The 17384-nt window shown below is 36.3% G+C and overlaps 1 protein-coding gene across 1 annotated transcript in view; it reads left to right on the top strand.

Annotated features, from left to right (window-relative positions):
* Positions 1–17384, top strand: part of ERBB4 (erb-b2 receptor tyrosine kinase 4) — a 542534-nt gene that overhangs the window by 387166 nt on the left and 137984 nt on the right. The window contains exon 17 of the mRNA XM_023763286.1: positions 11047–11232. Within this exon, the coding sequence (XP_023619054.1) occupies positions 11047–11232 (186 nt within the window). The remainder of the gene's footprint in view (positions 1–11046; positions 11233–17384) is intronic.

Raw genomic sequence — 17384 nt, 5'->3', positions numbered from 1 at the left:
TCTTTATGGCACACTGTAGTGTCCTCTGGAAAAGACTCATGTTGGACCTTGCTGTGTTTGTTCTTCCGTATCAGTCCCGAAATGTTCATAGCAGACACCTCTGTCTTTCTCTCTCCGGAGCTTTGCATGATTACTCAGTAAGCTGTAAAGTGTATCTGCCCTAGTTATAATAGTTCCCCTTATCTATGGGACATACTTTCCAAGGACGCCAGTGGATACCTAAAACTGCAGATAGTATGGAACCATATACACATATATGTGTGTACATATATACTATTTTGTCCAATGTGTACCTACACTTTATGGCTCCTCTTTGGCATATCCAAATTGCCAGCATTGCTACTCTTATACTTCGGGGCCATTATTAAGCAAAATAAGGGTGACTTGAACACAAGCACTATGATACCCCAAGAGTCGATCTGATCACCAAGATGGCTACTAAGTAAGCAACTAACTGGTGGGTAGTATCTGGGTGGGACAGGAAAGATGACCTGAGATTCCATCACACTGCTCAAAATGCCACGCAATTTAAAACTTATGATTCTTCATTTATGCAATTTTCCATTTAGTGTTTTCACACCGTGGTTAGCCGTGGGTAACTGAAACTGCAGAAAGCAAAACCACAGATAAGGGGGAGTACTGTACAGGCATTCGCCAGGACCCTGGGTCTCATGATCTACTTTAACCCAGATTGCTAAGCAGTGTTATTACTGTTACTGCGGCTACCTTTTGTATCTTACGTAGCCCTTGGAGTTCTCTTGCAACTCCATGATCTCCTAACTCTTCATGACTATTTTATATTGAAGGTGGGAGGAGAGAGTTGCACCTCTCCTTGGGCTGAAATAGAAAAAGAATAGCTTCTAGAATGCTGACAAAAAAACAAAACTAAAAACCTATTTGCTTGGTTTTCTGGGTCAGGTTTCCTGCCTTGCACCCCAGATATCCCCACTGGACTGTAAAAGGTCAAATTGACCACTTACCCTGCAGTTGCAGGGTTTTTGTTTTGTTTTGTTTTGTTTTTGTTTTTTCTAGACTCTTGGCCATGCCTTTGCTATTCAACAATTTCATTCCCTTTAGATATAATCGGTTTAATACAAACGTAGTAATAACTAACATTTTAAGAATGTACTAGGCTCTGTGATAAGCTTATTGCCTCTACTATATCATGTAGCTGATATATATATATATATATATATATATATATATATATATATATATTAATATTAATATATATATAAATATTTTAATGAATTAAATAGTATCTGAGTCATTTAGGTTAGACTAATATAGTACATCCAAACTAAATAAGGCATGGTAACAACATTAATTTTTAAAGTATGTATAAAATCAGGGCAATATTGTTTAACCTCACCTTTACCTCCTAGTAAATTGGTTTTTGTTGCCTAAAGCATTGAGTTGAGAAAGATTTTGAGCGCTCATCCAGTCCAGGCAGGAAAGAATACAGTAATGGTATTAGTTTCCTGAGGTTGTTGTAACAAATTACCACAAACTTGGTGACTTAAAACAACAGAAATATATTACATCACATTTCTGGGGGCCAGATTTTTGAAATCAAGGTGTCGGTGTGGCCCCCTGCCTTCCAGAAGCTCTAAGGAAAATCTGTTTCTTGCCACCTCCCGCTTCCGGTGTTCCTTGGCTTATGGCTGCATCACTCCCATCTCTGCCTCCTCCTCCTCACACTGCCTTCTCTGTGTGTCTGTATCTAATCTCCCCTGCTCTCTGTTACCAGGATACAGTATGATCTCCTCACCTCAAAATCCCCAACTTAATCATATCTGTACAGACTCTTTTCCCAAATAAAGTAACATTCACAGGTTCCTGTGATTAGCATGCAGGCATTTTGGGGGATTCATTATCGACCTACCGCAGCGATTGCTTGGCGATATTTACCATGGATGACTTGAGGGGGCGTTGGTATACTATGCATGCTATGTTTTGCCATCTGTGACCTATTGTGTCATTTTACAAATAAGTGTTAGGTTAAATGACTTGTCCAAGATTAGTGTATCAGGAAAATCCCCGCAGGAAATACATGGTGTACAAAGTTAGAGTAATGGAAGAGAGTTTAGCAAAGGAGGTTTTATAAAGGTATGGGCAGGGTTGAGGATCAGCAACTGGGATTGTTGAAGTAACTCAAGACGCGTCACAGAATTACTAGGCCTGACTGAACAAGGGGTGTTTACCCTGACCTGACAGCAGCTGTGGTCTGCAGGAAAGTGGAGGCTCAGGGGTAAAACCAAACTCACTCATCTGTCTTATCTTCTGCTGCTGCTTTTCACTGGCTGAACCCAAGTGAAAGCCAGGGGACAGCTAGCCTCTGATCATGCATTTGGGTCGGTTTCACTGGGCATGTGGCGAAATAGAGAAGAGTGGCGACTGAATCTGGCAGGGCAAGGACAAATATGCAGGGCAGTCCCACACATCGTTAGAGTCATAGCTGGGAGCATAGTCTAAGCTTCTTCATTGCACAGTTTATTGCAATTTTCAACATATCCAGTTTAATACAACAAATGTTTATTGAGTGTATGCAATGTTAAGGCTCTCTGTGTAGTACTCCAAAAAAATACAGATGCTTTTGTAGGTTATAGCAAAAACAGACTAGAGTTAATGACCAAATCAGCATTCTTTTTATCATACTCATGTGAGTCTGAACTTAAGTAGGAATCAGAATCAAAATACATAGAAGGATACATGTTTGAGCCACATTGGAATAAGCATTGATTAGGACCTGGCAAAAATATTGGATATGGGATGGAATGGAAAACAATAAAAATGAGAGTTCCAAATATGAATCTAAGATTTTAAAACCAAGTTAGAAAATGTTTCTGAAACTTACAAAATTAATAGAGTTAGCAGACATTCTCTTATGGAGGATTTTATTTTGAATCTTACATTTGAAGTTCAGCAGGATATCTATGTCAATATGAGACATTTGAAATATGGATGAGGTGGTATGGGAAGTAGGGAATATAATAAAGATACTGTTCATTTATTAATAAAATAACATTGATTTTGTTTACTACGAGCCATATACTCAACACGAATTTAGCCATAGACTAATGATCAACTAATACTACTTCTTCCAGAAAAATCATTAGAGATGACAGACACTTAAGTTAACAGTCTAAGAAGACTCTGATAGGTATTACAGTATGGAAGGTATTCATAAATAAAGACCTGTTAATTCCTGCTCAGAGATGACAGTGGAAATCACACAAGTGGCCAAAAAATGCTTTGAATAAGGGCACCACATAATTCTCATATTTGGGATATTTCAGACAGATCTTTTGGATGTAATGGTAATGGATTGTGTTTTCTGACTTTGTAAATAGGAATGTTACGTACTTTGAATAAGGGCACCACATAATTCTCATATTTGGGATATTTCAGACAGATCTTTTGGATGTAATGGTAATGGATTGTGTTTTCTGACTTTGTAAATAGGAATGTTACGTAAATAGCTTCAAATGAAATCAAATTCTGAAAACTACAATTTTTCAGTTGATTCCAGGTGTTTGCTAATTATGTTATATTTCCTAAAGCCATTGTAGCATTTCATATTTAAGGCATGAGAGGGAAAAGCAGGTGTCAATGATTATAATAAGAATACCCAGAAAGACTGACAAATTAGGTTAGAATAAAAGAGTAACATCAGACAGAGAGCGAGTTTCAAAATGCAGGGTGTTCAGTGAAGTAAAATAGTGCAGAATGCCAGGAAAATGTATGAATGAGAGAATAAACCTGCTGACCAATGAAAAGGAGGTTTTGGTGACTTTTTCAAGACTAATTTGAACACTAAAAATGCAGCAAAGTTGCAGAAAACTAGAGCCCTAAGGAGTGAAAGACTATAAAATAAACAAATAGCCAAAGTAATAGCAAATATTTCCAAAGTAGAGAAATGACAAAATTGAAGGAACTTTCATTTTTAGAATATGGAGCATCAAAATATACCTTAAAGGTGACAATAGAGAGTGAGCTTGAACTTGTACTAGAAGGAAACACTGGTAAATGATTAAAGAAAACAAAATGAAATGATGTCAAGAGTACATTTTACAGAGTAAATATTGTGAAAGGTAGAAAGTTTTTTTTTAATTTTTCTGTCCAATGATACAGATAATAATTAATGTGATAAAGAGTCAATGAGAAATTAAAAATGGAAACAGAGGGCTATTTTAGGAGGAACAGATCAGAAGGTTTAGGACAAATCCCCATGAATCTATACCTTTCTCTAACAACATTTGAAAGTTTGAGTATTCGGGTGGTGGCAATACCCTTTGGCCAAGGAGTGGCAAAACGGGAAAACCAATGGGAAAAGATCATATGATGATGGTAAATGCTTTCATTGAAATCGTTAATAATGGAGTGCAGGCTAGGGGAGAAAAGAAGCATCACAGAAAGCGGGCATTTAAAAAGTATGAATCATTTCAGCCTTCTTCCCATGACTGCAAGGCCTTTCATGATCGGGCCCCTACCAGGCACATTAGTTTTCTCAGACTTTCCAAAATTTGCCAAGTTCTTAGGCTCATTCCTCGCATCTGTCTATCTGGCTTCTTCTCATAATTCAGATCTCAGAACACATTTCCTAACTAACCCTATCTAAAGCTCTTCAGCACCATTTTATTAATTTATTACAATGCCCTCTTTATTCTCTCCATAATTCTTAATATAATTTATTGTTATTTATACATCTATTTTATATTTATTTGGTTGTTCTGTTTATTTGTTGGCTCTTTTGGTAGAAGGAAAGCTTCATGAGGGTAGAGATGATATTTTAGAACCAATTTTCATCAGTGCCAGGTCTTCAATAAACGTTTTAAGTGGATGAATATGTAACAGAAGGATAAGAAAATAAAACGAGGATGAAGTGAAATTCAGTCCAATGAGGAATAAGGAAAATGTAAAGAACATAGTGAGAAAGTAGAATTATACCTTGTGTGAAATTATTCTCAGAGTTCTTCATCATATAGCATGTCTAAGTAATATCTAAAGCTAAGTTTCTACCTCCCAATGGGTGAATGATGTGGAATGGGAATGGAAGAAAAGGATGGCTCTAAAAGTTGGGAAGATCCTAATCTGGATTGTTCAAGCCACAAAAATGTACCAAAGATTGGAAGGATTGCTAAGACTACTGAGCAATGTGGACAAACTTAAATTGATGGCATTAATTCAGCCTAATTGCTACTCACTACTTGGACAAGTAAATTATTATTTATTCTAGACATGAGGGAAGAAATGGAGATTTAATTTATTTTATTATCTGGGTAGCATCTGCAGCAAAACAGGTTTGTAAAACATTATTATGGACCAATGATTTTATTTCATTTTCATCAGTGCTATCACCATTATCTTCTTTGTTTCCTTCATCACCATCACTGTCTTTAGGAGCCTTCCTTTGGAGCATTCATAAGCGCTGACTCTTGCATTAAGCACAGTTTTATATGTCTACATTAATTGTGTATCTTTTCTTCTTTATCTCCCTTTTTAATCTTCCTTATCCCTGCTACAATGATATTTTTTTTCTCCGTTTTCAACTGGAGGGTATTGAATTAATGGCCCATAGATATAATGAAACAGTAAAAGTTTGGCTGAAGTTAACATTTTTAAAAAAACAGAATAGCCCATAAGTTTTCACTGGCCATATGTGTGTGTTTATTTTCTTTTTGTGAAACCATTAACCAACATGAGTGAGAAAACAAGTTTAAGTGGCAAGGTATAAACATCTGAAGGCTGGGCAAAATGATGCCTTAATGTGACAAATGGCATTGCTCAGTTTTATTATTGTAGAGAAACGTCTTCCCTTCAGACCAAAATAGAGAAACAAATAGCATAAGCTAGAGAAAAAATGGTATACATGCTTCAGAGATTTTGGTCGTCCCTTGGTGGTTTTTTAAAAAAATGTCCTTATACAAACCAGACCTCATTATAAAGAAAAATGTTCATGCTTTAGTTTTCAGTGTAGTACCTGTTACATCTCCGCCCCCCCTCGTCCAATGAAAAAATCCTTTAATTCACCCCAAGAAAAAATGTATGAAAGGGAAAACAAAGATGGTTAATAATTTTATTTCTGGAAAAATTGATAATGCACCTGTCAAATTGTACTTATTCCAGTGGCCTTGGTGATATTTTTTTTAGTGACAACAGCAAAGATTCCAAAATTCTTTCCATGGGCCACATGAAATATGGAGCAGCACACATTATTAGTTTTAACACAGAGTGATTTATTGAAACCCAACACTATTATTAAAATACTGGACTTTTTTTTCTTTTTCATCACACTATCGCTCTAAATGAATCCATATTCTCATTTCTTTATCTATTTCCCTATCCCTCAAAAAAGCCATCTGCTATTTTCTTTATGAAAAAATAAAACCTACAATTAGTGTCTTGTTCATCTTTTCTTTCTCAAAAAAAAAGAAGAGAACTATTATGCAAATACTCTGCAATTTTGTTTCAAATACTCTTTGTAGTGTAATGAGCAATTTTCCTTAATACAACCCAGCTTTTTTGCCAGGACTTACTAATAGATATTTTAGAGAGAACTTTCAAGTGATTTTTTCACATTCTGCTGATGTAAACTTTTCAAATGCATATTTAGAATAGAATTATCATTACTCCTTGAGTTGGAAAGAAAAAAACACACCTATTGTTTATATATTCCATGCTAAAAAGAAGCTTGAAATAAACTCAAAATCTCTCTTTTACCTGACATTTTATTATTTTCTTTATCTTAAGAAATGGTCTGTACCAGATAACACTCTTAGGAAATCAGAGAGGTTTTTTCTTGGTCTTTTTCTGAAAGCATATCATAAGTGATAGCAGTTTAACTGTAAGCCCAAATTTGTTGTTTGACTTTAGTTGCTTCTCGGGAACTAAAGTAGAATTAGACCCCATTTATAGAGGTATGGCTAATTCAGGTGTCTGAGGCTGTCTTCTTGTTAAAAGACAAGCATCTACAGTGAGGAGTGCTGACGGAACCAAAGTAAAAATAATCATATTTTCACTGTCATAATAAATAGCACTGCGCTAAGAATCAGAAAGCTGGAGTCTTAAAACTGACCCTGTTACTCACTTGGGAGCTGATCTGAGGCAGCAATCCCACTCACCCTCATTTTACAGCACAGGATTACTACCTCTTTTGACTGCTTTATAGGGTTATAAAAAGGATCAAAACACTGTTGCATGTTACTGCTTTTGAAATAGATTGGAGGGACACAGATTTAATGGAGGTATTCTAGGAGTTCTCAGAGTTTCCTATTACCTACAGTGGCTTCATCTAGGGAGCTTGATACAAGTGCAGACTTCTGATCCATTTCCGCACCTGATTTTCTGGGAGTGGGATCAAGAATGCTACACTTGGGATAAACTGAGGTGACCCTTATGCACATGAAAGACAGAGCTACCAGAGAAGAAAAATAGAGAGAATACAATCAGGATACATTTAAGTTAACGAGATAGCTGATATTGAGTGGCTGATTAAATATTTAATTTGGTACTTGACTAAGTTAGATACTCATTTGATTGTATGTTTTGCTTATTTGTTGATGTGTGTGCATATTTCTATGTGTGCATATCAGCACAGGAACCCTCTGACTTACACTCTTAATATTAATTAATGTTGAATTAATCAACTAATCCTAGTACTGGATTGCATAACAGGTCATTTAACTTGGCTGTCATTCCTCTCTGCACTCTCCTATAACCATAGTGGTTTGCTTTACTTCACATGTTTACTGAAATATACAGTAAGTAAAACCAAAGTGTTGATCTAGCTGGGGCCACATCAATCGTAATAACTCAAGTTTCTGGCTTTGCTGATTCTGCAGAAACTCCAGTCCCCAGTAAACCTTTCCCAAATAGTTTGGGAGGTTCCTGGGTATCTCATACACACTCGTAAACCAGTCTCCCAGTTCAGTCACCTGTGGTATCTACAGGGTCCTTGTCCTTTCTTACCAGCTCTTGCCCCCAGGTGGAGCCACTGAGAGGTCCTAGCCCTGGCACTGTTGACTGGCACCCCCTGAGAATGCCAGTGCCCTTGCCAGAGGTGATGCCTCTCTGGGCTTCCCATCTTCAAGGTGTTGTTGTGGTGGTCTCAGCCAGGAAGCATAGAAGCTGGTGTTCTGACTCGTCTGGTTCCTGGGGTGTCTCAGGAAAGGGGAATTGGAGGACCTAACCTACTTGGAAGCATCTGGGAAATGACGGTTTCAGCTTCTGCAAAACTGACTCTAAAACAAAGTTCTTTGAGTAAAGCTGATGCCATCCTACCAGCTTATTTCTTCTGTGTGGACCTGAATCACTCCTTTCTCCAGGCGTGTGCCCATACTGTGCCACTCAAACACTCAAACACTAAAATGTTACACCTCACCTAAGACTCTGGCTAGATTCAGTCAATTTATATACTCCCCATAATAGTGAATAATCTTTAAACTCAACTGAACTCAACACCACTAAAACAGTAGTGGAGGTTAAATGTGAGTAATAGCCTCAGAAATAGCTTTAAGATAATAACAATAAAAGCCAAGTGCTTCTTCAAGGCTAAAGATGAAAAGCAGCAGTCTCTAGCTACCTACCTCTCCCTTCTCCGGCCCCATTTTCCATGGACCAAAGCAATCACTTCCAACTTTTTGGCAATTTCTCCTGTAGCTTAGCTCCATATATCTAAATAATATGTTTATACTGTCAACTCCTGTTTTTTTTGGTTTTATGCATCATATAGTATTAACTTTTCACTAAAACAATAGGAATATATCTTTTACACCCTTTCCATCACCACTTTGCTAAAGTGTACCTCCCTGCCCCTCTTCTTCCAATTTTGTCATATGATGTTTGCTTATTTCAGCATTTCGTGTTTACGTTGTTATGATTATATAACTATTTCCAGCTGTGTTCTGTAGTAAATACAATTATCTTCTCGTGCAATTCTTGTTTCACATCAAATTATTCTTTTTACTTTTGCTTAGTTTTCTATTTATCTACCACTAATTTGATTTTCCCCTTTGCTAGAAAAGTAGATATGCTCTTATTGTACTTTAACATATATATATATATATATATATATTATTGATTTCAGAGAGGAAGGGAGAGGGAAAAAGAGAAACATCAATGATGAGTCATTGATCAGCTGCCTTCCATGCCCACACTGGGGATTGAGCCACAACCCAGGCATGTGCCCTGACCAGGAATTGAACCATGACCTCCTGGTTCATAGGTCTATGCTCAACCACTGAGCAGCACCAGCCGGGTGCTCTTAATGTACTTTAATCTCATTAGGCATTCTATCAGTTTCATCTTTTAGGATCACCTTTCCAGAGTGACATGTTCTACTCCAGCCTGAATGTTGTGATCTCATTCTGCTGCACATCCTTTATTCTGAAATATTCCATCACTGCTATTTCCTTGTTTCCTCAATTGAATGTACTCTTTATTTAATACACACATCTAACAGAGAAAGGAAGCACCTGAGATAATATTTTTTAAGAACAGATATGTCTGAACATGCCTGTGTATCTACTCACCTTGTTAACATTTTCCTGGGTATAGAATTCAAGGTTTAAACAAACTCAGAATTTTGAAGCCACAGCTCCATCTGGAAGAAGGAACTAGAGAGTGCTCCCAATTTTCAGCATCTGCTAATTTACATCAGTCTAATATTTTTGTCAGAGTCCTTCTCTTTCTATTGTGCCTAATAGTACAGTTCACAATGCTTTTTGTCACTCTCCTAAGGATGGAGGGAAGAACAGATCAGTAGTCCAAGTTGTTCCTAAATATACTTTGACGCAATCTTGCGCAAATCATGCATGCCCTCCTGCTCGGCCTACGGAGGTTTATGGTGCTAACACTCCTGGAGCCTTTGGTGGTGTACGCCTGTGTATACCCGTGGTGTCAATCGGATTTCTTCTCAGTTTCCCTCTTGCCAAGTTAGGCTTCAGATTTCTTATGTTTGCCCAGCCAGTTCCTACTTCTAGTATTCTTTCCTTGTTGCTCCATCTGTATGATATTTGGTTTCTGGCTTTTTATTAATTCCTTTATTGTTACTAAATTGGAATTAAGAGCAAATGGAAGTAAATGTGTGTATTCAATTTGCTACGCCATCTTAAAAAGAAGTTCAATATAGCTTTCTGTCCTCGATTTTTTTGTTTGAAAAAATTTTAAAGCTACAGAAATTATTCAAGTACAATGAACAAACCTTCATATAGGTAAACTGATTGTAATAATGGTCATGTATGTATCATACCCCTGTTTGTGTGTGTGTGGGGGGTATGTGTGTATAATGTCATATCTGTTTCAAATTCATATAAAGACATTTTCAATAACTTTTCATTGGAAACTCACTTTAGGATGCACTAAAATCTATATCTATTAAGCAAAAGTGCCTTTATAATTATGATAAAAATAGAAATGTTTCCTTATTTAATGAATTTGGAATAAACAATTTTTTGTCTCAACTAGCTCTCAGATTTTATAATTCTATGAATAAGATTTCACTTATAATTGTGAAAATAAAATAAATTTGAGTTAAGGCGAACTTAGGAAAAATATTTATTAAAATGTTTATTTTTTCACATAAATGCACAATAGGTATATTGCTTATGAATAATGGGTGACTTAGGTTTGCATCACCTTATTCTACATGTAAATAACTGTATTTATATAAATTACTGTACTCTAGAACCAAAGACCAAAGGTGAAAAATCCATGGTATAGGCAGGATTCCATTTCAACTTATTTGGCAGTAAATAACAATTAATATACTCTGTATTACAAAAGAGAAAACACTGCTATTAAATTCATATTCACTTATTCTAAAGTATTTTCTACTTTGACACATGTATAGTGTTTATTTTTATTTAATTTTACTTGAGTTAATTCACTAAGAATATAATAGCAACATAATGTCTTTATTTTTAATTGATTTCTTAAGTGAGAATGCATTTCGAAATCCTTATCAGCACCACTAGTGCCGTGCAACTAACTATATTTGTAAAGAACTTTGAATTGAAATAATGGTGTTATATTTTTTTCTTACAGGAAGCTCTGATCATGGCAAGCATGGACCATCCACATTTAGTCCGGTTGTTGGGGGTGTGTCTGAGCCCCACCATTCAGCTGGTGACACAGCTTATGCCCCATGGCTGCCTGTTGGATTACGTCCATGAACACAAGGATAACATCGGTTCCCAGCTGCTGCTGAACTGGTGTGTCCAGATAGCTAAGGTACGTGCCCATCCCTTCCTGTGGAAGTGACTTCTCTAGCTTTCTATTTCCTGATCTGGAACTGTTTCGATATGGAAAACATGTCAATTTTTTATCTATTTAAATATAGTATGCTTGCAATTTAAAGATAGAGTATAGGGAAGTACTTACACTCAAACCACAGATCAAAGGCATGATATACTTATATATTTTTGGATTGTTACAGTGACCAGAGGACAAGAGAAATATCTTACCAGCCAGGGGGAAAATACATAGACCTGTGTTTGATAAGGAAAAGGAGAAGGAAATCACGCTTCACCCTTACCTCCACTGCTAGAGAAATATGTCAATTTCTCAAACAAAACCTAAGTGAGGCTTGTGCCTTGGAATTGCAATGTCAGGTCCTACTGCACAAAAGCCCTTAAAAGCCCTTTCAAAGAGAGCTCAGACAGAAACACACAGATTTTTCAATTTATTCTGAAGAGGCAAGCATAACATACAAATTGATATCTTCATAAAACGTTTTGCTGTGCATATACAAGGAAAGGAAAGCAATATAAAAATTACATGGAAAGGACCCAGTCCAGAAAAGTTTGTGGAGTGGTGAATCCTTTTTTAAAAAAAGTGAGTATAGCAACTTGTTAAAATTGTTGGTGCATTAAAAAGCCCCAGAACATTGTCTAGTTCCATGATTTAAAAATGTAAGGCATGAAATTATTGTGTGAAGTGAAATTTTTCTTGAAAGTCTGAAAAAATAAAACCAAGTCATAGGTTCAGCTGCAGATGGGTGTTAAGAGGGCTTCATGGTCCCTAGGTCCTACAGAGATCGGCTTTAATATATATCCTGTGTTGAAGATATATCCTGTGTTGAAGATATATCCTGGACTTGTTTGGCTTCTTATTAGTTTTGGTGCTATTTAGTGAACAAACAAAACCCAAGGAAGAAGAGATTAAATGTCTTAATTGTCGCATTTTTAGATGATTTTTGAAAATAGCATGTACATTCAATTTTCAGTATTACAAAATGTGAAATTTCTAATACTTTCCTAGACATTGTGATAGTGCTAATTGGTCTTTAATAGTTGGGGGTTTTAGTGGTCTGGCACAAGGTTTCAGGTATGTAACATACATGAGGGAAGTGGTCTGGATCTCAGAACCTGGGCTGATGGGGGAGGTGATTCTGATGAACTTAAGAGCAACTACTCCCCTGTAGGAGACTGGTTTTCCCACCAGTATTCTCAGTTTTCAATTTTTAAGAGGAACTAGAACTGGATGGTTTATGTGACTTCTCCAAATTTAAATCTTGACTCAAACTTTGAACTGCTCTGAGAGCCAAATAAAGCATTCATGTCCTGTAGTCCACCAGTATTCAATTTCTGGTATACATGTTTTATGTTTAGGAAACCATTTATGGTTATTTATACTAAGGATATTTCTTAAAGAAACTTCTCCTTCTAGATATATACCCCTGAGTTGAGTTTTAATTCACTGTTTCAACTCTTACATCAAAATATGACTTGATTTCCCAGTTGGCATGGCTCAGTGGTTGAGCATCTACCTATGAACCAGGAGGTCATGGTTTGATTCCTGGTCAGGGCACATGCCAGGCTCCATCCCAGTGTGGGGCATGCAGGAAGCAGCAATCAATGATTTTCTCTCATTATTGATGTTTCTATCCCCTCTACTTCTCATTCTCTGAAATTAATAAAATATATTTTAAATATGACCTGATATTCTATAAATCATACAATTATAGTCATCTTTGCAGTTGTATAATATAAATGTGAAAATGTTAATTTAGTAGTCTTAGCCTGTTTTTTTTTGCAATCAAAGAATGAATAGGAATACATATCTCGAAGAAGAAATTTGAGATAACTCTTAAAATGAAAACTAAAAGAATTATTTGAAGGAAAACCCCAGTTTAGTTTTATATACCATAAATCTCAATATAGCTTCTTATGGATTATGTATTATAATTTTGTGAATATTGCATGACAAACTCACTACTGGGAGGATTCTTTATGGTAATGAAGTTTCAAATATAACTCTTCAAAAAGTGATTTGCTTATCTAAGAATGTCTATAATTTATAAGGTGAGCTAAATATGCAATAAGAATTCTCAAAGCATCCTAGCGCTGTACATGAAAACAAAGCTAAGTTTCAAATGTCTTAGTGCTTCTCTATATTTCCTGCAGTGTTTTCCATAATTTAGGTTTTGTCCTTAGGGATACATAGCATTAATATATCATTTATGCAAGACTGTATACTCTAATAAAAGAAACTGCTTTGAGTTTCCTGAATAACCACTGTTTTAAACCTTTTTGCCTTTGCAAATGCCATCTCTTCTACTTGGAAATCGTTTCTCCTAGTTTCTTTTTCATTCATCAGCACCAATTGGGCTTCCTCCCCTTATGGTGCCTTCCCTGGTCAACCTCTCTTTTTAAACAGAAGTAATTCTTCCTCTTCTGTATTAGTTTTGGTCATTGGTATCTTGAACACATTTTTATGATGTAAATGGTATACTGTGTGTTTACATAACTCCCTGACTGTATGGCACGTTTACTTAGCCATTAATCCTTCAATGCATATTTTGTGGACACCCACCATGAGCCAGGTTCTATGCTAACTGGAGTGTCTAGGGGTAAACACCATCAGCATGGGCCTGCTTCTCTCTGTATACCCTAATAGCATGAATAGACATTCAACAAACAAAACAATTAAGTATAGGATTAAACACTGGTTCAGCTTTTGAAGAAAAGTAATTATGGGGGAGACTCCAGGGCAGGCCCCAATGAGTCCTAAGGGAAAAAGGCTGTGGCTCTGGGAAGAAATTGTAAGCAGAGAAAAGATTACACAAAGCCCTAATATAGGGTGGCTATGTAAATTATTGTCTAAATGGAAGAATGTTAAAAGTGAATGGAGGCTCTATTACTATTTACTCCAGGACAACAGGCACACAAATGTCCTAAACAGATCAAGGTATGCCTGAAATGTAGCAGGTAGTTATTGAAGTATTTTACCGTGGAATTGACATAATCCAATTTATGTTCAGAGGAGGTTATGTATGGAAAATAGATTGAGGCAATATAAGAATGGAAATGAAGATACCAGATAGAAGTCTGGGGCTAATGAAAATAATGAGACATAAATAGCATTAGGGTACATTTTTGAGACAAATTTCAGGCATTTGATTATTTGTTAGCTGTGGGCTATGAAGGAGAGAAGCAAGGCGATGCTCTTTCCTGAAGTGGAGAAGGCTGAGAGATTAAACTTATTTGCAGGGGAAGAATTCCAAAGTTCAGTTCCAGACACAGCAAATTGAAAAACTGTATAGAACATGAAACTGGAGTTGTCAGCTAGATAGTTGAGTTTGTCCAGGTCTGTAGATGTAGAATTAGGAGTTATAGGCATTGAAATATATGGCTAAAATAGGGGATTTCTGGGGCTGACTGAGTCTGATTCATATATCCTCTCGGCATCTAAATTAAGTCTTATTTACTAGTATAGAGTAGCTATTCAATAAAAATATTTAATAAATATTTTAACCAATGAAACAATTTAAAAATATACTCTTAAGGAAGGAACCTTTCCTTGATCTTTTTCTTTCTACTTTGGGGGCAGAATTGTGTAGTAGAAACAGCATTAGGGTCAGAAGGACCTACATTAGTATGTCAATGACCACGTTTAGTTTGGTGAGTTTGGGTAAGTTATTCAGTCTCTTTGAATTGTATTTCTCAAGTGGAGTTAATTATTATATTTTTTCTCATCTGCAAAGTAAGTAGAATAGTGTCTACCTGCAATAGACTGAAAATCAACCCCTTATCCTCAAAGATGGGATGCACTTTCCCCAGAATTTATTAATGTTTCTTGGCATGTTAGAAGGGACTGACTGCAGAGATGTGATTAAAATCAGGGTTTTAAAATGGGGGGGTGATCCTGTGTTCTCCAGGTGGGCCCAGTGTCATCCAGAGAACCTTATACGTACGTGGGAGGGAGAAGGGCCAGAGTAAGAGAGAGAAGACATCAAGTTGGAAACAGTTTTGGATGATGAGTTTGAAGATGAAGGACAGGGCCACAAGCTGAAGAATTTAGTCTATTTCTAGAAGCCAAAAAAGGCAGGAAACCAGTTCACCCCTAGACCCTCCAGAAGAAACCCAGGCTACCAACACGTTGTTTTTAGTCCAGTGAAACTGATTTTGGATTTCTGATATCCAGGGCTGTAAGAAAATAAATTTGTTTTGTTTCAAGCCACTAAAATTGTGGTTATTATTTACAGCAATAAAAAACAAATATGCTTCCTCATAATGATTTCCAAAGATTAAATAAAATAGCCTACTGAAGGTCCCTGGCTCAGCTCCTAGAACATAGAGTGTTTAAAAACAATCCCCTTTATTAGTTATAGCCTGAAAACCATGAAACAGAGAGCTGTTTTAGAAATGTCTGTAAAATATGAGTATCATAGTCTGAGTAAAGACCAGTATTTTATACATAGCTATTTCAATAACTTAGTGGCTTCTTTTTCTTTGCTTTCAATTCTCACCAAGAGAGACTATGAAAGTAAGAGAAATATCAGCCTATTTACTCCAATACCCATTTCCATTTGGGCTGTATTCCCCCTCTTTTTTTTTTGGTTGACAAAGCTGGGAGGAGGGGAGATGGTACTATGAAATAACCAATTGATATTTGTGTCATAACCTCCCTGTGGAAACTTTAACAGTTTGTGGAAAAAATATGAATTATAGTTAATATTAAGCACGTACTCTCTGTGAGGACAGCTGTATATGTTATTCATTAATTAGTCTCATCACAGATCTATCAGGTTAGGGATCATTATGTCTATTTCACAGATAGTGTCACAGAGAATTTAAGTAACTTGATTAAATTCACACTAATAAATCAACAGTAGAATCACGAATATAATTTTACATTTAAGAAAGTATTTAAAAATATTTTCATCCATACTTCAAGGCTTTTTCCATTCTTCCCTTGGTTCATTATTCTACAGAAGGTTATGCAATAGTCTGGCTGGTGTGGCTCAGTGGTTGAGCATCAACCTATGAACCAGGAGGTCATGGTTCAATTCCCAATCAGGGCACATGCCTGGGTTGCAAGCTCAATCTCCAGAGTGGGGTGTGCATGAGGCAGCCGATCAATGATTCTCTCTTTGATGTTTCTGTATCTCCCTCTCCCTTCCTCTCTGAAATCAATAGAAAATAAATTGTTAAAAATGGTTATGCAATAGAAATCACAAATTTAAACACCAACATTTTGTGCTTGCTTTTTATATCAGCCATATTTTCTCTGCACATGCTTCATTTAAAACTTGCTTTAACTTGGTAAGCAGAGCAGAACATGTTATTATTTAACAATGCCTTCCAATTGCTTTATGAAGCCAGACATATAATAGTGACAATTCCTTCTTTCACAGTTGTTACTAATAAGTTGTGCAAACAACTTTTTACAAGACAATTTCACAGATTCTGAAAAGTGTATTTGAGTTTACAGTGGAAAAGCTTCATGGTGAATAACACTGATACTGATTGAATCCATGTAGATAAAGCATGTCTTTCACTCATGGCATCTGCTCGGTGCTGTCTGTATACCCTGTTATATAATATTTAATGAAACTCTAGTCGTAGTTAATAATGCCATTATTCTCCCACTTTATAGATGAGGAAAATGGGTGAAGGTAAGTCCTAATAAAAGCAACGATAGATTGAGATGCTTGGATTCTATACCAGGTAACTGATGCCTGAGCCAGGCCTGTAAAGCAATCTGCACTTTCCTCTCCAAACACACACACACACACACACACACACACACACACACACCACACGTACGCACACACACATCACTGCAGCTTGAAGGCACTCTCTCTCCTCCAATAGGACTTCTGAATTTGAGGAGTTGTGAGGAACCTGACATTTTATCTGTAGTTGTGACAGCATTAATCCCACAAAAGAAAAGATTCTATCGTAAATAATACTTGTCTCCATGAAAAAATTTCCTGCCTTGTCATTAGCATTTGTGTCACATTTTAAAGAAAACATAGTGGATATTCATTCATATGGGAATTTTTCAACCTATGATTTTTAAAATAAAATATTATAATAAAGGAAGCTCAAAAGTGTTCTGTGAATTATTATGTAGTATAAATATGATAACAAGTGACA

Source organism: Myotis lucifugus, unplaced genomic scaffold (genome assembly GCF_000147115.1).
Source record: "Myotis lucifugus unplaced genomic scaffold, Myoluc2.0 scaffold_3, whole genome shotgun sequence".
Taxonomy (NCBI): Eukaryota; Metazoa; Chordata; class Mammalia; order Chiroptera; family Vespertilionidae; genus Myotis; species Myotis lucifugus.
The sequence above is the reverse complement of the archived record's forward strand: the minus strand, read 5'-3'. Positions and strand labels throughout refer to the sequence as shown.